At 36.1% G+C, this 19,245-nt stretch overlaps 4 protein-coding genes across 6 annotated transcripts; 2 read left to right on the top strand and 2 right to left on the bottom strand.

Annotated features, from left to right (window-relative positions):
- The first annotated feature begins 2 nt into the window (after window positions 1–2).
- On the top strand, window positions 3–5,636 carry LOC9307734 (probable ubiquitin conjugation factor E4). 2 transcript variants are annotated; one of them, XM_021020906.1, is made up of 16 exons: window positions 3–1,200; window positions 1,668–1,872; window positions 2,012–2,163; window positions 2,250–2,523; window positions 2,792–2,944; window positions 3,044–3,247; window positions 3,329–3,441; window positions 3,545–3,662; window positions 3,820–3,909; window positions 3,987–4,190; window positions 4,270–4,365; window positions 4,446–4,568; window positions 4,651–4,743; window positions 4,828–4,992; window positions 5,097–5,186; window positions 5,275–5,636. In XM_021020906.1, the coding sequence occupies exons 1-16, from the start codon at window positions 341–343 to the stop codon at window positions 5,449–5,451; spliced, it is 3,117 nt and encodes a 1,038-aa protein (XP_020876565.1). In that variant the 5' UTR covers window positions 3–340; the 3' UTR covers window positions 5,452–5,636. The 2 variants fall into 2 exon arrangements, with proteins under 2 accessions (XP_020876565.1, XP_020876566.1); XM_021020907.1 differs by having other exon boundaries at window positions 90–1,200; window positions 3,548–3,662.
- A 196-nt stretch (window positions 5,637–5,832) lies between these two features.
- On the bottom strand, window positions 5,833–8,138 carry LOC9307733 (tRNA (guanosine(18)-2'-O)-methyltransferase). The gene is made up of 6 exons (XM_002871618.2): window positions 7,814–8,138; window positions 7,255–7,693; window positions 6,549–6,687; window positions 6,382–6,443; window positions 6,171–6,309; window positions 5,833–6,076 (listed from the first exon to the last, which is right to left on the bottom strand). The coding sequence occupies exons 1-6, from the start codon at window positions 7,953–7,955 to the stop codon at window positions 5,945–5,947; spliced, it is 1,053 nt and encodes a 350-aa protein (XP_002871664.1). The 5' UTR covers window positions 7,956–8,138; the 3' UTR covers window positions 5,833–5,944.
- Window positions 8,139–8,291: 153 nt separating this feature from the next.
- LOC9309790 (DNA (cytosine-5)-methyltransferase DRM1) lies at window positions 8,292–12,713 on the bottom strand. 2 transcript variants are annotated; one of them, XM_021020911.1, is made up of 13 exons: window positions 12,644–12,713; window positions 12,379–12,516; window positions 12,010–12,059; window positions 11,789–11,926; window positions 11,580–11,691; window positions 11,448–11,497; window positions 11,245–11,344; window positions 11,117–11,163; window positions 10,942–11,034; window positions 10,710–10,809; window positions 10,479–10,576; window positions 8,933–9,646; window positions 8,292–8,849 (listed from the first exon to the last, which is right to left on the bottom strand). In XM_021020911.1, exons 3-13 carry the CDS (start codon window positions 12,010–12,012, stop codon window positions 8,412–8,414), a joined length of 1,893 nt encoding a protein of 630 aa, XP_020876570.1. In that variant the 5' UTR covers window positions 12,013–12,059; window positions 12,379–12,516; window positions 12,644–12,713; the 3' UTR covers window positions 8,292–8,411. The 2 variants fall into 2 exon arrangements, with proteins under 2 accessions (XP_020876570.1, XP_002871663.2); XM_002871617.2 differs by having other exon boundaries at window positions 12,379–12,692.
- A 4,710-nt stretch (window positions 12,714–17,423) lies between these two features.
- Window positions 17,424–18,774, top strand: LOC9309789 (lamin-like protein). The gene is made up of 2 exons (XM_002873675.2): window positions 17,424–17,733; window positions 18,206–18,774. The coding sequence occupies exons 1-2, from the start codon at window positions 17,559–17,561 to the stop codon at window positions 18,547–18,549; spliced, it is 519 nt and encodes a 172-aa protein (XP_002873721.1). The 5' UTR covers window positions 17,424–17,558; the 3' UTR covers window positions 18,550–18,774.
- Window positions 18,775–19,245: the final 471 nt, after the last annotated feature.

Below are 19,245 nucleotides of genomic sequence, written 5' to 3'. Positions count from 1 at the left end.
TAATTTTATTCATAAGTATTAAACGACGTCGTTAATAAGTACGACGTTTGCATATATCGTATATAGATAGACTTTTTGTCCAAGTTCAGGACTTCCCAAAGCTTGTTCAGAGACTCCAAAGAGTTCATAAACAAAAACCTACTCCCAGAAATTTCTTCCAAATCTCGCCATGGTTTCTCTCATCTTTCGTAAATTTTAGTTTTTCAATATTTAATTATACTTTAAATTGATAAGTCCCAACTCTTTCGCTTCTGATTCATCGCTGATACACGTTAAGAATTTATTTTTCTTCTATTTATCTCAAATCGAGTTTCGAGTGTTGATTTGATTCGTAGAATCAATGGCGACGAGCAAACCTCAAAGATCGCCGGCTGAAATTGAGGATATTATCCTCCGGAAGATATTTTATGTAACCCTAACGGAATCAGCTGATTCCGATCCTCGAATTGTTTACTTGGAGATGACGGCCGCTGAGATTCTCAGCGAAGGTAAAGAGCTTTTGCTTTCTCGTGATTTGATGGAGAGGGTTCTCATAGATCGTCTCTCCGGCGACTTTTCCGACGCTGAACCGCCTTTCCCGTATTTAATCGGTTGCTACCGTCGTGCTTACGACGAATCGAAGAAAATCCAGTCGATGAAGGATAAGAATCTGAGATCGGAGATGGAGATTGTGACTAAACAGGCGAAGAAGCTTGCTGTTTCTTACTGTAGGATTCACTTGGGGAATCCTGACATGTTTGGGAACTCGGATAAACCTACCGGTGGACTGGATAATAGGTTGAAGAAGAGGAATGTGTCTCCGGTTCTGCCGTTGATCTTTGCTGAGGTTGGTTCTGGTTCGTTGGATATGTTTGGAGCTAGTAGCAGTGGGGTTCAGGCTCCTCCGGGGTTTTTGGATGAGTTCTTCAAAGACTCAGATTTTGATAGCTTGGACCCGATTCTAAAGGAGCTGTATGAGGATTTGAGGTCTACGGTTATAAATGTATCAGTGCTTGGAGATTTCCAGCCACCATTGAGGGCACTTAAGTATCTTGTTAGCTTACCAGTAGGAGCTAAATCTCTGGTTAGTCACCAGTGGTGGGTTCCACGGGGCGCCTATATGAACGGCCGAGCAATGGAGTTGACTAGCATTCTTGGCCCTTTCTTCCATATTAGCTCGCTGCCAGATAATAAGCTATTCAAGAGTCATCCTGATGTTGGGTGAGTTGGAAACTTATTTCTAGGTTTCTATTGCTGAGAATCATGTAGTCTTGGGGTTCTTTAGTTATTGAGACAGTTTGGATTGTAAGAATTATTGTATAGCTTTGCTCATAGTAGAGAGACTTGATCAAAAAAGGAAGGAAGCAGATATATTTGACTTATATGATTGCAATGTTAGGTTGTATACATATTTTAAGCATGATTATATAAATCCAGCATAGTTAGATGATCAGTGGAGGCAAAAACAACAGAAATATTAGTAAGCTCTATGTTAAGTTAGAATATTGGGGATGAAATCTATTATTTTGAGCATTTTTTCTGGTCTGTACTGAAGAATCTTGATTGTTCATTGACATTTGACAAGGATTAATTGTGCGAACATAAGGGTTCTCCTGATCCACCTCGGAGGATATTCTCTACCTGTTATGGAAATGCTAATATATGTCTATGGTTTTTGTGAATACCAGGCAGCAGTGTTTCTCTGAAGCATCGGAACGTCGTCCCGCAGATTTATTATCATCCTTCTCCACGATTAAAAATCTCATGAACATTTTGTACAGCGGGCTGCATGATGTACTGATGATTTTACTTAAAAGTACCGATACCCGTGAGTGTGTTTTACAGTTTCTTGCAGAGGTGATCAATGCAAATGCGGCGAGAGGCCATATACAGGTAATCATCCGTTTATAAGATAAATATATGCTTTGAATCTTGATTCATGAATTGTTAGTCTCCTCTCGGTTTCATCAAGTTGGTATGTGTCTCTTTTGCTCAAACCAGCGTTCTGTAATCTGTATATCTTGTATGACAGGTTGATGCAGTCTCTTGTGCTAGCTCAGGCATGTTTGTTAACCTCAGTGCAGTAATGCTCCGGCTCTGTGAACCATTTTTAGACCCACATTTAACTAAAAGGGATAAGATTGATCCAAAATATGCATTCTGTGGTCATCGCTTAAAATTAAGGTATGGTCCTCAAGATTTCTACTTGTATTTCCTCACTGGATTTTCATAATTTCATGATGAGCAATATTATTTATGATCCACACCAGCGACTTGACTGCTCTCCATGCATCATCCGAAGAAGTTTCTGAGTGGATTGGCAAAGATGCTATGGCAAACGTATATGGTGCTGGGCGAGAAAACGGGAACGAAAGTCGCTTGTTACAATCCAAAGAAGCCACAAGTTCTAGTAGTAATGCTTCTGGGCAAAATGCAAAGTCAGCAACTAAATACACTTTCATTTGTGAATGCTTCTTTATGACTGCGAGGGTCCTCAATTTGGGTCTCCTAAAAGCACTCTCTGACTTTAAACATCTTGCTCAGGTAATCATCATCACAGTTTTACCGGCCTGGATATATTGAAGATTTTTGAAAAAACCGACTTGTGATAAATCTTGCAGAAAGTTCTTATTTGATTTTGGTTCCTGACATATTGTCTTGTCAAGGCGTTTGTCGGCTAAAACGAGAAGGGACTATAGAAAAAAACTTGAACTTAGTCGCACGTTTTGACTGTGAAAGAGTCCTTGATGCCTGAATTTGCAGAAGATTGTTATTGTATTGTTATTTACTTTCTCTTTTCCGCATGATGTAGGACATCTCGAGAGGTGAAGATAATCTTGCAACACTAAAAGCCATGAGAGATCAAGCACCTTCTCCACAGGTGGAACTTGATATAGCCCGAATGGAAAAAGAACTAGAGCTGTATTCGCAGGAAAAGCTTTGCCATGAGGCCCAAATATTGAGGGTTTGTAATCATATTCTCTGCTCTGAGAACATCTTTGGCTTTTCCTCTGGACCGATAACATGATAGTAATAGCTGCCTTATCTCTATACTGTATTGAAGGATGGAGATTTTATTCAGCGAGCTCTTTCTTTCTATCGCCTAGTGGTTGTTTGGTTAGTTGGACTAGCTGGTGGCTTTAAGATGCCTCTACCGTCAACTTGCCCCATGGAATTCTCCTGTATGCCTGAGCATTTTGTTGAAGATGCAATGGAGTTGCTGATATTCGCTTCAAGAATCCCCAAAGCTTTGGACGGGGTGCCGCTGGTATGCTTAGTTTGATCTCATCTGTCTGTAGAAATTCTCCTTTTGTACTTGCATTGATGATGTTTGTTTCTCTTTCTTAAGGACGACTTTATGAACTTCATAATTATGTTCATGGCAAGTCCTGAATATATTAGAAACCCATATCTCAGAGCAAAGATGGTTGAAGTTCTGAACTGCTGGATGCCTCGTTCAAGGTGCAACAAGAAAGCTGTAACCCTTGTCAGTTTGTGTTGCTAATGCAACAAGTTCTGCAGTAACGCAGTCCACCAATCTAAAATCTTTTTTTTTTTGTTGCAGCAGTTCTTCTTCTGCTACGTCTACTCTCTTTGAGGGGCATCAGTTATCACTCGAGTATCTTGTCAGGAATTTACTGAAATTATATGTTGACATTGAGTTCACGGGTTCACACACTCAGGTGATTGCAAGAGATTTTGTTTAGTGGCTATAATATTCCTGGAGTAATGAGCTTCTCTCTCTATTGCATTGTACTTAAGAATATGTTAGCTCTGGAAGCCATAATAGCCATTTGTTCTTACTTTCAATGGAACTGAAATCTAGTTATCCAAATGCAGTTCTATGACAAGTTCAATATTCGCCACAACATTGCTGAGCTATTAGAGTATCTCTGGCAGGTGCCTAGTCACCGAAATGCGTGGAGACGGGTAAATTCTTAGTGATCTTGCCTGACTTTGAACTTCAACTATTTTGTTCCAATGTTACCAAATTTGATGTGTTGCAGATTGCAAAAGACGAAGAGAAGGGCGTGTACTTGAACTTCTTAAACTTTTTAGTCAATGATAGCATCTATCTTCTGGATGAAAGTCTAAACAAAATTCTCGAGATTAAACAAATCGAGGCAGAGATGTCGAATACTGCAGAGTGGGAGCAGAGACCAACTCAAGAGAGACAGGAGAGAACAAGACTCTTCCATTCGCAGGAGAATGTTAGTTGGATTATCACTTCTTATATCTTGTTTCGTACTTGATTCACGATGCCATTAAGAACTTTGGTTTTCTTTGCAGATTGTTAGAATCGACATGAAGCTGGCAAATGAAGATGTGACTATGCTTGCATTTACATCCGAGGAGATCACTGCCCCTTTTCTACTACCTGAGATGGTAACCTGACCCTATTCCTGAAATGGTAACCTGCCCTATGATTACCCAACTGAAGAGTTTGTTTGTTTGTACTTATTTAGGTTGAGAGGGTTGCCAATATGCTTAACTACTTCTTGCTACAACTCGTGGGTCCACAGCGTAAATCGTTAAGCTTGAAAGATCCTGAGAAGTATGAATTCCGTCCAAAACAGTTACTTAAACAGGTTAGTAGTGATTACAATTACTCAAGTTTCCTCATCAAAATATGTGAGAAAAATTGACTGAATATGATCGTGAACTTTGCAGATTGTTCGCATATATGTTAATCTCGCAAGAGGAGACACGGAAAACATATTCCCTGGTGCCATTTCCAGTGATGGCCGATCATATAACGAACAGGTCAAATCCTCCTTCCTATACCAAATCCTCTTTCATCATAATATATCTGTCTCTACTGAACTAAAGAAGTACCGGTTTTTGCAGCTATTCAACGCAGGAGCAGATGTGCTTAGAAGAATAGGTGAAGAGGGAAGAATCATTCAAGATTTTATGGAGTTAGGCACAAAAGCCAAAGCTGCTGCTTCTGAAGCTCTGGATGCTGAAGCTGCACTTGGCGACATACCAGACGAGTTCCTTGACCCAATTCAGGTCTTTATCTGTTGAAAGAAACACTAATTTAAACCTTAATCTTGTCTTAATACCATGCACTACTAATGTTTGTTCTTGTTTTTTTTTCTTTTCTTTTTTGGCAGTACACACTAATGAGAGATCCAGTGATTCTTCCAAGCTCAAGAATCACAGTTGATCGACCCATCATTCAACGTCATCTTCTCAGCGACAATGTAAGCATATCTAACACATCGATAATCTGTCACATCTCTCTCTCTGAAGATTTTGGCTTTGTATCTGATCCTCTTACTTTTGCTGCAGCACGATCCGTTTAACCGAGCACATTTGACATCGGATATGTTGATACCGGACATCGCATTGAAGGCGAAAATCGATGAGTTTGTGAAGTCGCATCAGTCTAAGAAACGAACAAGTGGAGAAGATAGCAGCAACAAGGAAAGGATACAGACTACAAGCAGTGATATGTTAATTGATTAATTATGTGTTCCAAAAATAAACAACAGAAATACAGCACTTATTTTTTTTTACTTTTTGTTAGGCTCTTTTTTTTTCTATTAGGATTGTGACTCTTAAGTGTTTATCTATCTTAGGGCTTGCTTTCCAATTTGTGTCAATTATTTGATGCCACGGAAATAAAAAAACTTATAAATATGATATGACCATGTTATCATGTTTAGACTGTTTCTAGCATTAGTTCGATGTATGGTAGAGTTTCTATGCATTTCGACGTTTGTTCAGTTCATACATAACTACTTGGCATAAGCGTTGTGAGTAACCAAATATTGTTTGGTTTTTTCTTTTATAGCTTAGTCTTTGCTGGTTTGTGGTCGATGCAGACGAATGGTGAATCAACACCACTGAGTCAACAACCCTTTGATAATTAAAGAGGAATTGTACATTAAGCCAGCGTCGTAGGACTCTTACAGAAAAAAGAAAAAAAAACAGCAAGAATAAGAGAACTGTTTCAAAATTAGAAGGAAGAAGAGTGTTGTTTACGTTTAGCGAACTCGTAAGCAATGCTAATTGAGCTTCTACTGTGACGAAGTGAGAACTCAGCCATCAATATCTCCTTCTCTGCTTCCGACAGATCTCCATGACTTCCCTGTTCAAATCAAACCCATAAAAGATGTTATAAAAGCATATATCTGAACTGAAAGCTAACTTAAAAGATTGTCTAGCTGTGTCAATCGGTTTACCAGACGAGTGGTTCTGTCAGAGACTGCGTGGTGCATCAGAATCCCTGCAGCCACTGAGACATTGAACGAATCAACCATTCCATTCATCGGAATACTGCAACGCAGATCTGATAACTCCAACGCTTCGTCACATATTCCCCTGCATATTCCCCATCAATCCATTAAGAAACTATGAATCCCACGAGTTTCAAACTGAGAGAGATGATATTACCTGCCCTCGTTTCCAACAACTATTGCTGTTGGGCATGACCAGTCCATATCATAAATGGAAACCTATAAGATATTACCACCAAGAAAATGTCATGGGTATACATTCATTTTGCTTCATCAATAGTGGTGATGACAAAAAAAGATACAAACAAATCTTTAGAGGTTTACCGTGTCCATTCCCAAATGAGTTGTGGCAATTCTGTAACCCCGAGACTTCAAAACTTTGAAACATTCTTTAGGTGTGTCCCAAAACTCAATGTCCAGCCATTTCTCAGCTCCCATACTCACATGGCGATTTCCGTTATACCTACACATACATAATACACATTCACACACATAGCACGGTAAATGAATTCACACAATGCAATCAAAGTATCAAACCTTTTATACATTTCAGTCGACAACTAATGATCAATCTTTTCAGATATTACCTATGACTCTTGTATCACTGCATAGTTCAATAAAACCTTAACAATTCTCCATTCAATCTCATATGAACTAAGAAAAAGAAATGCCAACTTATGATCAATCTTGGACTCAGGAGGACAATGTAATAGAAATTTCTATTAGATCTCTATTGCCAATTAGTGACTCACAATCCATGTAGATTCAATGTTTAAGAAAATGTAAGAATCCTCACTTATTCCTATGATCCAAGACACAAAACTGCCAACTGATGATCAATCTTGGGCTTGGGAGGAAAATGCAATCAAAATTTCTACAGACTTCAATCACCAGCTTATGATCTCAGGTCACCGCACATTGTCTAAACTCCAACTCATAAAATTTTCAAGAAAATGCAAGAATCTCTAGTTTCACCCCAAATCCTATGAACCAACAAAGAAACAGAAAAAGCCAACCTCAAAGGGGGCACCTTTTGGAACTGCCACAGGAAACAACATGTACAGATTGAATCCCTAACGCATCCGCGGAGCGGAAAGCAGCAGAAATGTTTCCAAAATCAGAGAGACCTTCAACCACAAGACACACCGAGAAGCTTCGATTCTCCACCACACGCCTGAACCTATCTGTCCTCTCTTCCATCATATGAGGAGTCACCGCCTCCAACACCTCACGGCTACTAAGATGCACCTCAGCACACCTAAACCTATCCTCGTAAGGAAACCAAGATCCTCTACAATCACCTTCACCATCGCTTAAGCTACACCTCCGCTCCATCTTCATCATGCTTGACGCGTCGCCACGATTGGTTGTTAGCAAGTCCTTCACAGTATCCTTGGGAGAATCTTCCGTTAAGCTTTCCGGTGAAAGAGCCGCAACTCCATGAAATGTGCGTCGAGCTGTTCCAATGCCTGTTAGGCGCAAAATATCATCAACATCAATTTAAAATCAAACGAAATCCAGATAACGAATTTCAAAACAAAAGCTTAAAACTTTAGATGAAAGAGTGAGAGAGAGAGAGTGTGTAGTACATGATGGATTTGGATGGAGGACGGAGAGAGGAGGAAAGGCGCGAACTGGGAGGATAAAGGTGATAGAGGAATTAGGGTTTGGAAGAGGAACGAATGGAAATGAAGAGATTGAGGCACGGATAATGGATTTGCACGAGTTCATGTGTTGCTGCTGCTGCTACTGTCTTTATTGCACAGTAGTGTCGGAGCTTGAGATAGAGGAATCGCTAGATTCAGCTTCAAAGATCGAAAATGGACAAGTGAATCACAGAGCAGAGACACAGTCCAAGGCTCTGGTTTCGATTTCACGACCACAGCTTGTCTCTTGTCGTCGTCTCGAACTCAAGAACAAATAATTTCGGTTTAGTATGGTTCGATTTAATTTACAAAACAAAGTGATGTTATAACTTCGGTTTAAAATGGTTCGATTTGGTTTAATAGGCTTGCTTTGATTGGAGAGAAACTTACTTGGAGAGAAAGAAACTTGGATTTGTCTTGCTTAAGTAAAATCTGAAAATATTCTTGCAGAAATATACCTCACAGAGTGAGAGAGTAACAAAAAGAATATGCAGAATCGATTCATGTAACAAATGCCTTTCAAAACAGAACAACTTGGGTCTCATTTCCTCATTTGTCTTGCTTTGTGACGAACTGTCTCGAGAATCCGACAATAATCAAAGAAGAGTGAGGAGTGCTCTCCTTCAAGACCGACCCGACTATGGCGATTCCCTCCGGCGAGATTGTTACACGGACTTCCTCCAATGACCAAATCGAATCCTCCGTACTCGTCCATAAGCTGCTCAATCGTATTGTCGTCTAGCTTTTCAACATCTTTAAACTCTCTCAGGATACCCTTTTGATTCGTCTGCTCCCAAAAGCTTCTCAATATGTTTCTGTTCGCTTCTGAAATCTCAACAGACACAACTACATTCATCCGAATTTGGAGACGATGGAGTGCAACTTCTCCACCACCAATCCCCGTGAAGAGTGACAGAACCTTTATTCCATTCGGAAACAAAGGCTTAAGGACAGACAAGTGATACGCAACAGTATCAACCTACAAATGAAACCACATGTTTAGAACCCTAAAAGACTTTCAAACCAAAACTGACTTGATTTATAAGTTATAGAATTATATACCTGAAACGAGTTGCCTAAAGACTTGTAGCGGTCAGTTCTGCTGATTCCTCCACCTCGAGTATGGTCTCTCGGGAAGCCTAGAAGCTTCTCCATCTCATCTGGCTCCAGCGGGGCAAGCTTGTTCTTACCTACCCAAACCAAATTCCATTTTTTGCATTGGTACATGACTTGTTTCTGCACTTGTAGAGGTGGCTCCCCATCATATTTCTCAAGAGCCTCACGTATTCTGTTTGTGAGCTTAGCACTGGCAATACAAGTCAACAGACAATTCAACTTCGTTCTCTCATCCCAACTAGGCCACCATCGCTTGGTTAAGGGTAAGGCTTCTTGGATTGTATTGTGTGGTTGAGGCTGAATCTGGAACCTATTCTGGATTGGCAAGTTGTGAATATATCCTCTCTTTCTTGCAGCGGCACAGAAATGCTTTGAATCCACGAATTCAGGCAGGATGTCGTACAAGTGGCTGGAGATCGTGGCCCAAACACCTTTTGGTGCCATGGCAACGTTCTCGTAGTAGAAGAAGGGCGGGCCACAAGCAATATCCGGAACTGGGACTGCTCTGTTCATCATAAGTCCAGGTCTATTAGGGACACCAAACCCAATCATCTCCTTCGGTAGATAGATGAGCTGGTCATTGGCCATGGCAGTGTTCGGCTTTCTCTCTCTTCTCGGTGGCTCATTGTATGTTCGCCTCTTTTTGCTATTATTCATAGGCTGCACAGTCAAAGAGTCAAGCATCAAAAACTGCATAATCTAGGGAAAAGTTCAGTGCGTTTTTGGTAAGTTCTTCTATTTAGCCACACACAGTAACAACACAAATGAAGTCTACCACGTACAAAGAGCAGCAAATTGATGTAATTACATGTTAAGTGACAAGATAGATATAATAGTCTGGAAGAAAGACTGTATTCCAATCAACACAGGAAAAAACATTAAAAGACTTGAGGAAGCAATAGTAAAAATGCAAAGATGATTTAGAAATAGAACAGTGAAACATGGAGTAGAACTACAACAAGAAATCAAAGTGCAATCTTAAACCAAAGAATCTCTAATCCAATCAAAAACAGCTTAGGTCAAGAAAAGCTAAGACCAAGGAAATCCAGAGTTACACATATATATCATCCATCATCAATCAGACTGTCCGAGGTAAAAAGATGGCAAAGATCAAAAATTCACAATCCAAAGAGCTCATGTAATTTGAAAGCTATAGTTAAGAGCAACAACAATTCAATTAATGCATCTGCCACAGAACAATGATCTTATGCAGGGATAAAGAAATCAAAAATTGAAGTTCTAAATAAAGTTAACAACACAGGTTCCAGGAAAACTCTAGAGGTCTGGATAGACTAAATCCTTCAAACATAAGAGCAAAAAAACTAATTATCATCGATTAATTAATCCAAGTATAGGACGAAGTTAATCAATATCACAATTTTAAGGCAGACAACCGGAGCCGTCTCATCAAACCAACCAGAATTGCAGAAGGATAATTCAATAATAACTTGATGGTGTCTTAGTTTCTACAAAAGACTTAAACTCTTATTACCTCTTTTTTATCAGGTTCTGCAAAAAACTCATCGAACTGCCGTGCCATCTGAGCAGCACAAATGAAGTCTACCACCTCTTCCACACTTGCATCTTCTCCTGAAAAGTTTGAGAAGAAAAATGAATACTTGCAAGGACGGTAATTGGATCTATGAGAGACGAATACATGTAAACTTCTTGCAGACTTAAACAGAAAGATAAGAGATATATTATCTTCATGTAAACGTCTTACCACATCTCTCTATAGCTATGGCAGCCTCTTCCCTCGAATAGTCCATTTTGATCAACGCTTGCAAGATACTATCTTCTTGGGAGGAGTTGTTTAGTTCATCCTGTCATTTTCAAAACAAATAAGAATACAACCTACTTCTTAAAATGTAAGACATGGGCAATGCATTAGAAGTAAAAGAATCTGTAGAAAATGTTAGCAAAGGTCTAAAACTTGGAAAAAACAATTTATATACCTCGTCATCATCTGATGATAAGGAATAGAGATTATCATCATCATCAGTAGTGTTGATGTTCACGTCCTTTGTTTCACCTAGTCTGTCAACCTCCTAGAAAACAGTAACAACACTTTATTACACGAACTACTAAATTCTAATATAAATATACAACCTAACTCTAATGTTTACTTACCGCATAAGTTAAAAGTGCATTCATGATATCATCAATATTTTCATCTCCTGAAAGTTCAGAAAACCTCATTAAAGTTCCCAATTCCTAGAGAAAAAGAGCAAAGAGATATGTCACTAATTAGTAATTACCGTATTCTTGTATAGCTTTTATCACATTTTCCTCAGGAAACCCCATCCCAATGAAATGATCGATAACTTTAGATTTCGAAGAACTAGCTTCGGTGCTTGCCTTCACAAAGATACAGAGAATGGACTGTCATGAGATGTTAACCACAAGACAAAAAATAGAATATCTAAAGTAACATAACAAATTCAGCCATAGAAATCTTCACCGAATAGTTAAAGAGAGTTTCAAGAATCATCCTAGGTTCCGAATTTGCTCCTGCAAATTATAAACAGTTCATTGATTGAAAGAATTAAGAAATGCATATCTCAGATACCACACAATCAGAAAATAGCCTCACCACCGGTTTCTTCAATTGCTCTAGCTATCATTTCACTTGAAAATCCCATCTCAATAAAACTAGCAACCGCCTCATCAGAGATTCCCTTTTGAATAAAGTTTGGCGAGGTTGTCTAATGTTATACACAGAAACAAAAACCACATTATTCTTGCTGCAGCGTGAAACAAGTTAGAATTGTATATCTTTAAAATTCAGTAAACACTAATTACCTCAGCAGGTCCATATGAGGTTTCAGTCATAAAATGTACAGGAGAAGAAGATGGAGAAAATTGGAAGTTATCGATCTCATGTTCATCATCATCTGTATTCCAATTCACATCATCACCATCACCACCAGAATGTTCCACCTAAGCAAAGAAAAAACGAACTCTTTGCCATTCTCATTTCCAGAATTTCAACTATCTGAGAGATAAGAAAGGTGTGACATTACCATTTCTGCGGTAAAGTTGATGTATTTAACACTGTCCTCAAACAACAAACCTGCCAATATCAGTGTCAACTTTAGATGAATGCAATTTCAATCTCGAGAAAGAGATTAGTTGCTTTCTAAATCGAGATCTTTTCCTCACAGCAAGCTAATAGCTAGAGAATGTTTCAGCATTCATTCTAATTCTTAACCAACAAAAACGAATGCTAAGACCAAAAACGATGTAAAGCCATGGATAATGTGCAATAACCATAAAAAGTATCAAACTTTAATGCGAGTTCACTCATCAGGTCTGAGAAATAAAAAAGTCACAAGAGAATGAAGGATCACATGCATAAAAATGTAACAGAGGAATGCAAAAAAGGTACTCACAAGCAAGAACACAGCAGAGAGAGAGCTCGGCTGCTTCAGGAAGTTGAGCTAAGGCTAGATTTCAGCTGAGAAGCCAAATGCGAGTGAATATAACCAAGTTCTGATCAAATGAAACTCTAAAACGAAGAAAGCGAAACACTGAGAAATTTGAGCAGCGAAACATTAGAGAGACGACGATACAGAGAGGCTCTGTTCATGAATCTGTTGCAAGTAAAAGACTTTCTAAGAGATAAGAGGAAACAACAACTCTGAAGAAGAACCTTACCAGAAATTGAAACGAGAGGAGTCGATCACATTCACAGTTCACAGAGATTGTGTGTTTTTTAACTTGTCCAAGAAGACGAAGAAGAGAATCAAAGAGCCAAGGTTTCATTTTTTCCAAAAAAAAAAAAAACATTTTTTACTTTTATCTCACAATTGAAGCTCATATTTTTCTTATTACTCTAACCCACCCAATTTCATAAACATTATACAAATCTTAATGATGATTCATCTTGTATTGTTTTAAAACATTACACTATACTCTTCCATCAACACTAAAATTAAAGAAATTCTTTCGTTGGTGGTTAATTTCATATTCAACTTTGTAACACAAAATGGATTATTATAGAAATTTGTGGTCATATCCGTGACTTTTCAATACTTAAGGGCTCTTTACATAATTAATAGAAACTCTTAGGTGAAGAATTGAAATTTTCAAAAAAATAATGGCAAGGATATATGGTCGGTCAATTTACATGTACCTACGCAAGTCAAAGGCCGTTACATATATTATTTCTTTTGTCAGGCCGTTGATATATAAACTTATGAAGAAGAGTTGAATATTGTAGAATGTGAGACTATATAACAGTTCTAATCCAAAGATTTTATCAGTCTCTTTGGCGAGGTAAATAGCTCTGATAGACTCATACCAAAACTTCAGAAATCAAATCATAGATGTCCTATATCAATTGTCATAATATTTCTTTTCTAATCAAAAAAATCACAATAAATTATATTTATTATATGGACTAGTGGATTCTATTTATTATATAGACTAGTGGATGCCAACTCATTTATTTTTTGAGTTGACATCCACTATTTAATTTCAATTGTATAAATGAATTGGCATCCACTATATTTTGTCTTTTTCTTTATGGATTAGGTAGAAAATTGATTCATTAAACAGTAAATTTAACTTGGAAAAGTTATTCAAAGAAAATAAATATGAACCGTTGTTCCTATGTAATTTTTCCTTTGTTTCTTATTAATCTAAGAAAAAAATTGCTTTTGAAATTTGTATTTTTAAAATTATTGATGCACATTATATTAGGTATTGATGATGGGTTGCAAATTTCAAAAAAAAAAGTTAAACAATATTGAATTAGAGTTACAGAAAATTGTAAATCACAAAAAATGCATTTAATATGTTTTCGTATTGTTGTTGCACAGATGCTTCATGGGTTAATCAAGATAGCAAAAGCGGCATTGCGTGGACTTTACATGATTCAATGGGCCGTTTTATCCTTCAAAGAAGTGCATCAATTGAACCCACAAACAATGTGTTGGAAGCAGAAACTATTGCCTTGAAGGAAGCTATACTCCAACTACGCCGTCTCAGCTATTGTAATGTCACCTTCTGCGGAGATTCAATCTCTTTGTTTGGGTACTTGGAGAAGAATACCCATTCTGGACCGCATGCCATAGGTCCTCACGAGATCCAGGGACTTCTGCTGGACATTACAACATTGGCACATGACTCTTATCGTTTCAAATATATAAATCGACAAGCGAATCAGCTCGCTGATAATCTAGCTCGAAATGCCAGAATTTGTAATTCCCCATATGTTGTCTCTTGGTTTTCTTAGCCACTATCTTTTTACTCCTCTACTTCTCTAAGTTGTAAACTCTGTTCTGTAAACTTACTCTTCCTTTATAATGGAATCTATCTATATTGCCGACAAAAAAAAAATATATATATATATGTTTTCGTAAAATGTGTGAAAAATCTAAAAACTAGATGCATTAGAAATATGGAACAGTAAACAAAAATGGACACTTATTTACATCATAACTATTGGTCACAAGTTCCTAAAGGACTTATCATATCGAGGATTTGAACTATAAGAACCATTTCATCGTTTTCTTCCATTCAGAGCCGGCGCAGTAAATATAGGGGCCACAAGCCCAATTAATGTTTGGGCTGAATTATTATGTGAACAAAGCAAAAAAATAAAAAAATGTAAAAACTGTCTTTATGAGGGATCGAACTCAAGATACCTGATAGAATCTTTTAACACTTAAACCACTAGACTAACGAGACATTTTACAAATTTGGGGCCGATTAAGACATTTATATTATGGAGCCACAGGCACATGCTTCATTGGCTTGTGCAAAGAGCCGGCTCTGCTTCCATTACTTGAGAAGTATCACTTTATTTTTTTTTTACCAATTCAAAAATATTCTAAAAATAATTGTTGTAGTAAATGAACAATTTATTTATTGTTTTATCTTTCTAATTAATATATTTTTTAAGTTTTTCACACGTAAGAAAACTTATTAAAACTTGAATACAAATCTAAACCAATAATACTCAATTATTTTTCCTAAAGTTTCCCCTTTATCATTAGTAACTAATGAAAAATGTATAGAGAACCTAAAAAAGTATATATTTTTTTAAAAAAATTCTTTTCTAAAACTTGGAATAAATTAAGAATAGAAGAGAGAGTATGTCATAAATAAGAATTTCTACTAATGACTTAATGAGTTATCACTTATCAGCTTTGCAATTTTCTTTTAAGTAATTCGTTTAATGTAAATACACATAACAATAAAATAAGAATTTTTTTTATCAATATAGCATTTTCATACTTCTATAATCTATATCTGCGTATAAACTGTTCTATCGTGTTATTTTTAAAGGTATCTTGAGTCCAATTATAAAATTTCAAACTAGATTTTAACCTGCGGTACACCGCGGGGCTATATTTTCTTAAAAAAATCAAAATGTAATTTGTTTGATAGATTATTTTGATTGTTAATTTTAGGATTTCACCCGTGGTATACTATCTTTTATAAATATCAACCCAAACCCGTCCCATCATATTACCCGTCCCGTGAAATTAAACATCATTTAGTTATTTTTCTTTTTAATAATACTTTTATTTAAAAGCTATATAATTCAAGTCAATTTAAAAATTTCTTTTAAATGGTTCCCATAAGATATATATACATATATATTAAATTTGTATAGAGTTGAAATAATATTAATATTACAAACTTTTTATATAATTTAAATATTATAAATATTTTTAAAAATATGCAATATATATTTTTTGTTATTGAATAAGAGGATATTATGTGTAAGAAATGTAGAAAATAAGAGTTTAATATTTTTATTATGGAGTCGCAAGAAAAATCTTTTATTTCTATACATGTTATTCGTTTATTAATAATAAAAGAAAACAAATCCTTTAAATTAGATATTAACTAAAATAAACGCACCATAATTACTTATTAAGTAACAACCAATAAATTTCACCAAAAAATAGGTAACAACCAATAAATTCTAAATGCAGTAATTAAAGAATGAGATATTAAAAAAAAATATCAAATAAGATATAAGAATCTTAAAATAATTGAATATCTAAATAATTTAATTGTTAGTGTCGATTTTAATGCCTTCATTAATGTGGATTTTTTTTTTACAGAGAAATATTTCCTAAAGATTATCACATTAATGACTCAGAAAATTAAGAAATATATGAATTTATGATTCTCGAAATCGTGTTGGTAATATCTTTAATTAATATTTTTCAAATTTAAATAATTAATGCCAATGGCATTCATCCGTAAATACATTCCAACTCCAGGATTTATTTGCTAAAAGTCATCCAAAAATGTATATATAGATAGTATGTCTATTAAATTTAATTTATTTATTGCTTCTGAAAAATATATCATCATAAAAAATGTAAAGATTAATTATGAGTTTATGACATTTAGACAAAAGTATGAGTTTATGTCATTGAGCTACTCTCTTTATTTATGATATTAAGCTGGAATCATTTGATCTTGGTGTTCTTCAATTAAGCTTTCTTTTTAAATTCCTTTTATGATCTACAAAAAAGCTCTAATGAATCCTACTAGCTTTTGTATTCACTTCCACTGATAACAATAACACGATTTTTTTTTATTCAAACAATAATAACATGATTGTTGCTATTGATCATCGTCAGTTCATATTTTAAAGCCTTTCTGGTTCTTCTCTAAACCGAAACAACCCGGTACCGGTTTCCTCGGCTAAGCTAGTTGGATAACCAAAAGGATATACGTAAGATATGGGCTCATAGAGCCATTTGTTTTGGACAAAGGGCTCATATACCTTTAGTAACAGATTTTAAAGCCCATTTCAAGATCCAGTTCAAATATGTTTTAAGAATTCGGTAGATTTTATCCGTGAAGCAAATTAAATCCACAAATGTGTGAATCGGAAAATCGAAGAACCAATGAGAGGCAGAGAAGAAAAGTGTGGAACGTTCATTGAAAACCATATCATCATCACATGCAAAAAGCGTATAATCTGTCTGATAATTTTGAAATAACAATTATTAAAAAAAAATAAAAATAATAATGTTATTAGACATAGAGCGTGATGTTCTGGATATGTCTGGATTTCTTTAAAATAAAGCATGCTTTGTTGTCAGCTCAAACTTGACTGTATTTTTCCACAATCTGAGAAATTATTATATTTGTAAAAATAGTGATACCAAAAAATAAAATAAAAATAACTTTTGAAATAAATAAAAAATCAGTAATTTAAGCTAGTTGTATTATATAGCTCAATTAATACCAGATTTAAATAACAGAATATAACATTTATTGAAGGGAAATTGTTAAGTTTCTTTTTAACAATTTTTTTATATTAATTTTGGAATTTTCTTGCACCAAAAGTCTTTCCATCGTGGAAAAGAAAACGCGGTTGAGGAAATAAAACATTATTAAAACTTTGAATTTATAGTATTTTTATTTAATTCTCTCTTCTTTTTTTGTGTACATATTTTATTCATTACTCACTAAGAGAAAGTTGAAAAAAGTAAATAAAAATCGGCTATGAAAACCCCACTAGTCCGCCTCTAAATCACAAATTGCGCAACTCACATCCCTATAGAGAGAGAGAGAGAGAGAGAGAGAGAGAAAAATGGCGAGATTGACGGTGTTGATTGTGGCGGTTGCGCTAGCTTTTCTAGTGGCGGCGCCGATGCCGGAAGTGACGGCGAAGAAGTATACAGTCGGAGAGAACAAGTTTTGGAACCCCAACATTAACTACACCATCTGGGCTCAGGGCAAGCATTTCTACCTCGGAGACTGGCTCTGTACGTTCTTCTGTCTCTTCTTTCTCGGATCTGTTTATATCAGATCTGATTTGAAACGGCTTTCGTTTTAAATCTAGTAACAGTTTCAACTTCTTCATACCCAAAGTTGTTCGCTTTCCAAGTTTCTACAATGCTCCTTCAAATCTTTAAAGGTCATCAATTTTGTGTCTGTTCAGACAGTTTTGAATTGATTCAGGTTTTTTTTCTTCCAAAATTGTTTCCTAATTAGTTCAGATCTGGTTCTTAAGGTTGTCTGAATCATTACATTCCTCTCTCTCTCTGTCTCTCTCTTTCTGTCTGATAAACAGTGTCCCACTAAGTTAAAGCTGAAATCTTGAATCAGAACATTTTCATTATAGCTCATAGTGATTTTATAACCAATCTCTTACTCCTTTATAAGTAAAAGGTCTTGGTTCAAATCAAGAATGTGTCAAATCTTTGGACTAAACGTTTTGTGGTCTCTTCTTGTCAGATTTCGTGTACGACAGAAACCAACACAACATTCTTGAAGTGAACAAGACTGACTATGAAGGCTGTATCGCCGACCACCCAATACGTAACTGGACACGTGGAGCTGGGAGAGACATTGTCACTCTCAACGAGACCAAACATTACTACCTTCTTGATGGGAAGGGTGGCTGTTATGGTGGCATGAAGCTAGCTGTTAAAGTCGAGAAGCTTCCTCCTCCACCAAAATCTGCACCTGTCAAGAACATTGGATCAGCTTCAATGGTCACAGGTTTCGCTCAATTCATGATTCCGGTATCTCTTTTCGCTTTCCCGGCAATGTGGGATGTGATCTCAAGGATGTGGTAGTGGTGACCAGTCTCAAAGTTCTTTAGTTGAATCGAAAATTCTTTTCAGGGAAAGCTTTTAAATTTAGTTGAGTTTCTCTTTTTCTCTTTGTAATGTTGGATTGATTGTTGGTTTTTAATCTTTTGTTTAATTGTTGAAAAAGATTGTAATTGGTTTATTTGAGAAATTAAATTACTGAAATTTTCTTGTTTAGTTGCAAGTGAATGAGCTGGATCAGTTGTTGAACAAAGGATAGTGTGTTTGTTGTATTCGGATTATCTGTGGAAAAACAATTTAAGCTTTTTCTCTTTGACGTGTTTTGGCATATCTGTTCCATGTGAATTATCTGTGATTGTTCGTATTGTAGTATCAAAAAATCCAACCACCACATGTCCTTTTCATAAAGCTGTCACCGAATGGCTTAGATTATACTATATGTTTGAAATATGAACAAATAGTTAGCTATGTGTATTTGTGTTTAGATTTTGTTCGGAGGGTTTTTAAGAATACGCGTAAACCCACTTAATATGGACCCCTAAACGAATCTAAAATGATGTTGCTGATTGATTGGTGGGGACGTGGAGAATTGTAGATTGATGAAATGAAGACTCTGGACAATCTCTATTTATCGTTTATTTTTTTGGTATTTGTCTTTGTCAGTGACGATTCGACTTTTACCAAATGTGGATATAGTTATTTACATCAGGTTTTATCACC

Source organism: Arabidopsis lyrata, assembly GCF_000004255.2.
Source record: "Arabidopsis lyrata subsp. lyrata unplaced genomic scaffold ARALYscaffold_6, whole genome shotgun sequence".
Taxonomy (NCBI): Eukaryota; Viridiplantae; Streptophyta; class Magnoliopsida; order Brassicales; family Brassicaceae; genus Arabidopsis; species Arabidopsis lyrata.
The sequence above is the reverse complement of the archived record's forward strand: the minus strand, read 5'-3'. Positions and strand labels throughout refer to the sequence as shown.

What these genes read in the sequence shown, in the direction of transcription:
- LOC9309790 (XM_021020911.1), bottom strand. An exon ending in CCTCATATGGACCTGCTGAG is followed by an intron (nt 11,692 to 11,788) that starts GTAATTAGTGTT and finishes GTATAACATTAG; the next exon opens with ACAACCTCGCCAAACTTTAT. An exon ending in TATCATCAGATGATGACGAG is followed by an intron (nt 10,810 to 10,941) that starts GTATATAAATTG and finishes TGAAAATGACAG; the next exon opens with GATGAACTAAACAACTCCTC.
- LOC9309789 (XM_002873675.2), top strand. Translation starts at nt 17,559, where the DNA reads ATGGCGAGATTGACGGTGTTGATTGTGGCGGTTGCGCTAGCTTTTCTA. An exon ending in CTACCTCGGAGACTGGCTCT is followed by an intron (nt 17,734 to 18,205) that starts GTACGTTCTTCT and finishes TCTTCTTGTCAG; the next exon opens with ATTTCGTGTACGACAGAAAC.
- LOC9307734 (XM_021020906.1), top strand. Translation starts at nt 341, where the DNA reads ATGGCGACGAGCAAACCTCAAAGATCGCCGGCTGAAATTGAGGATATT. An exon ending in AAGAGTCATCCTGATGTTGG is followed by an intron (nt 1,201 to 1,667) that starts GTGAGTTGGAAA and finishes TGTGAATACCAG; the next exon opens with GCAGCAGTGTTTCTCTGAAG. An exon ending in ACCGAAATGCGTGGAGACGG is followed by an intron (nt 3,910 to 3,986) that starts GTAAATTCTTAG and finishes GATGTGTTGCAG; the next exon opens with ATTGCAAAAGACGAAGAGAA.
- LOC9307733 (XM_002871618.2), bottom strand. Translation starts at nt 7,955, where the DNA reads ATGAACTCGTGCAAATCCATTATCCGTGCCTCAATCTCTTCATTTCCA. An exon ending in CCTCCATCCAAATCCATCAT is followed by an intron (nt 7,694 to 7,813) that starts GTACTACACACT and finishes TGCGCCTAACAG; the next exon opens with GCATTGGAACAGCTCGACGC. An exon ending in GTTGTTGGAAACGAGGGCAG is followed by an intron (nt 6,310 to 6,381) that starts GTAATATCATCT and finishes GGGAATATGCAG; the next exon opens with GGGAATATGTGACGAAGCGT.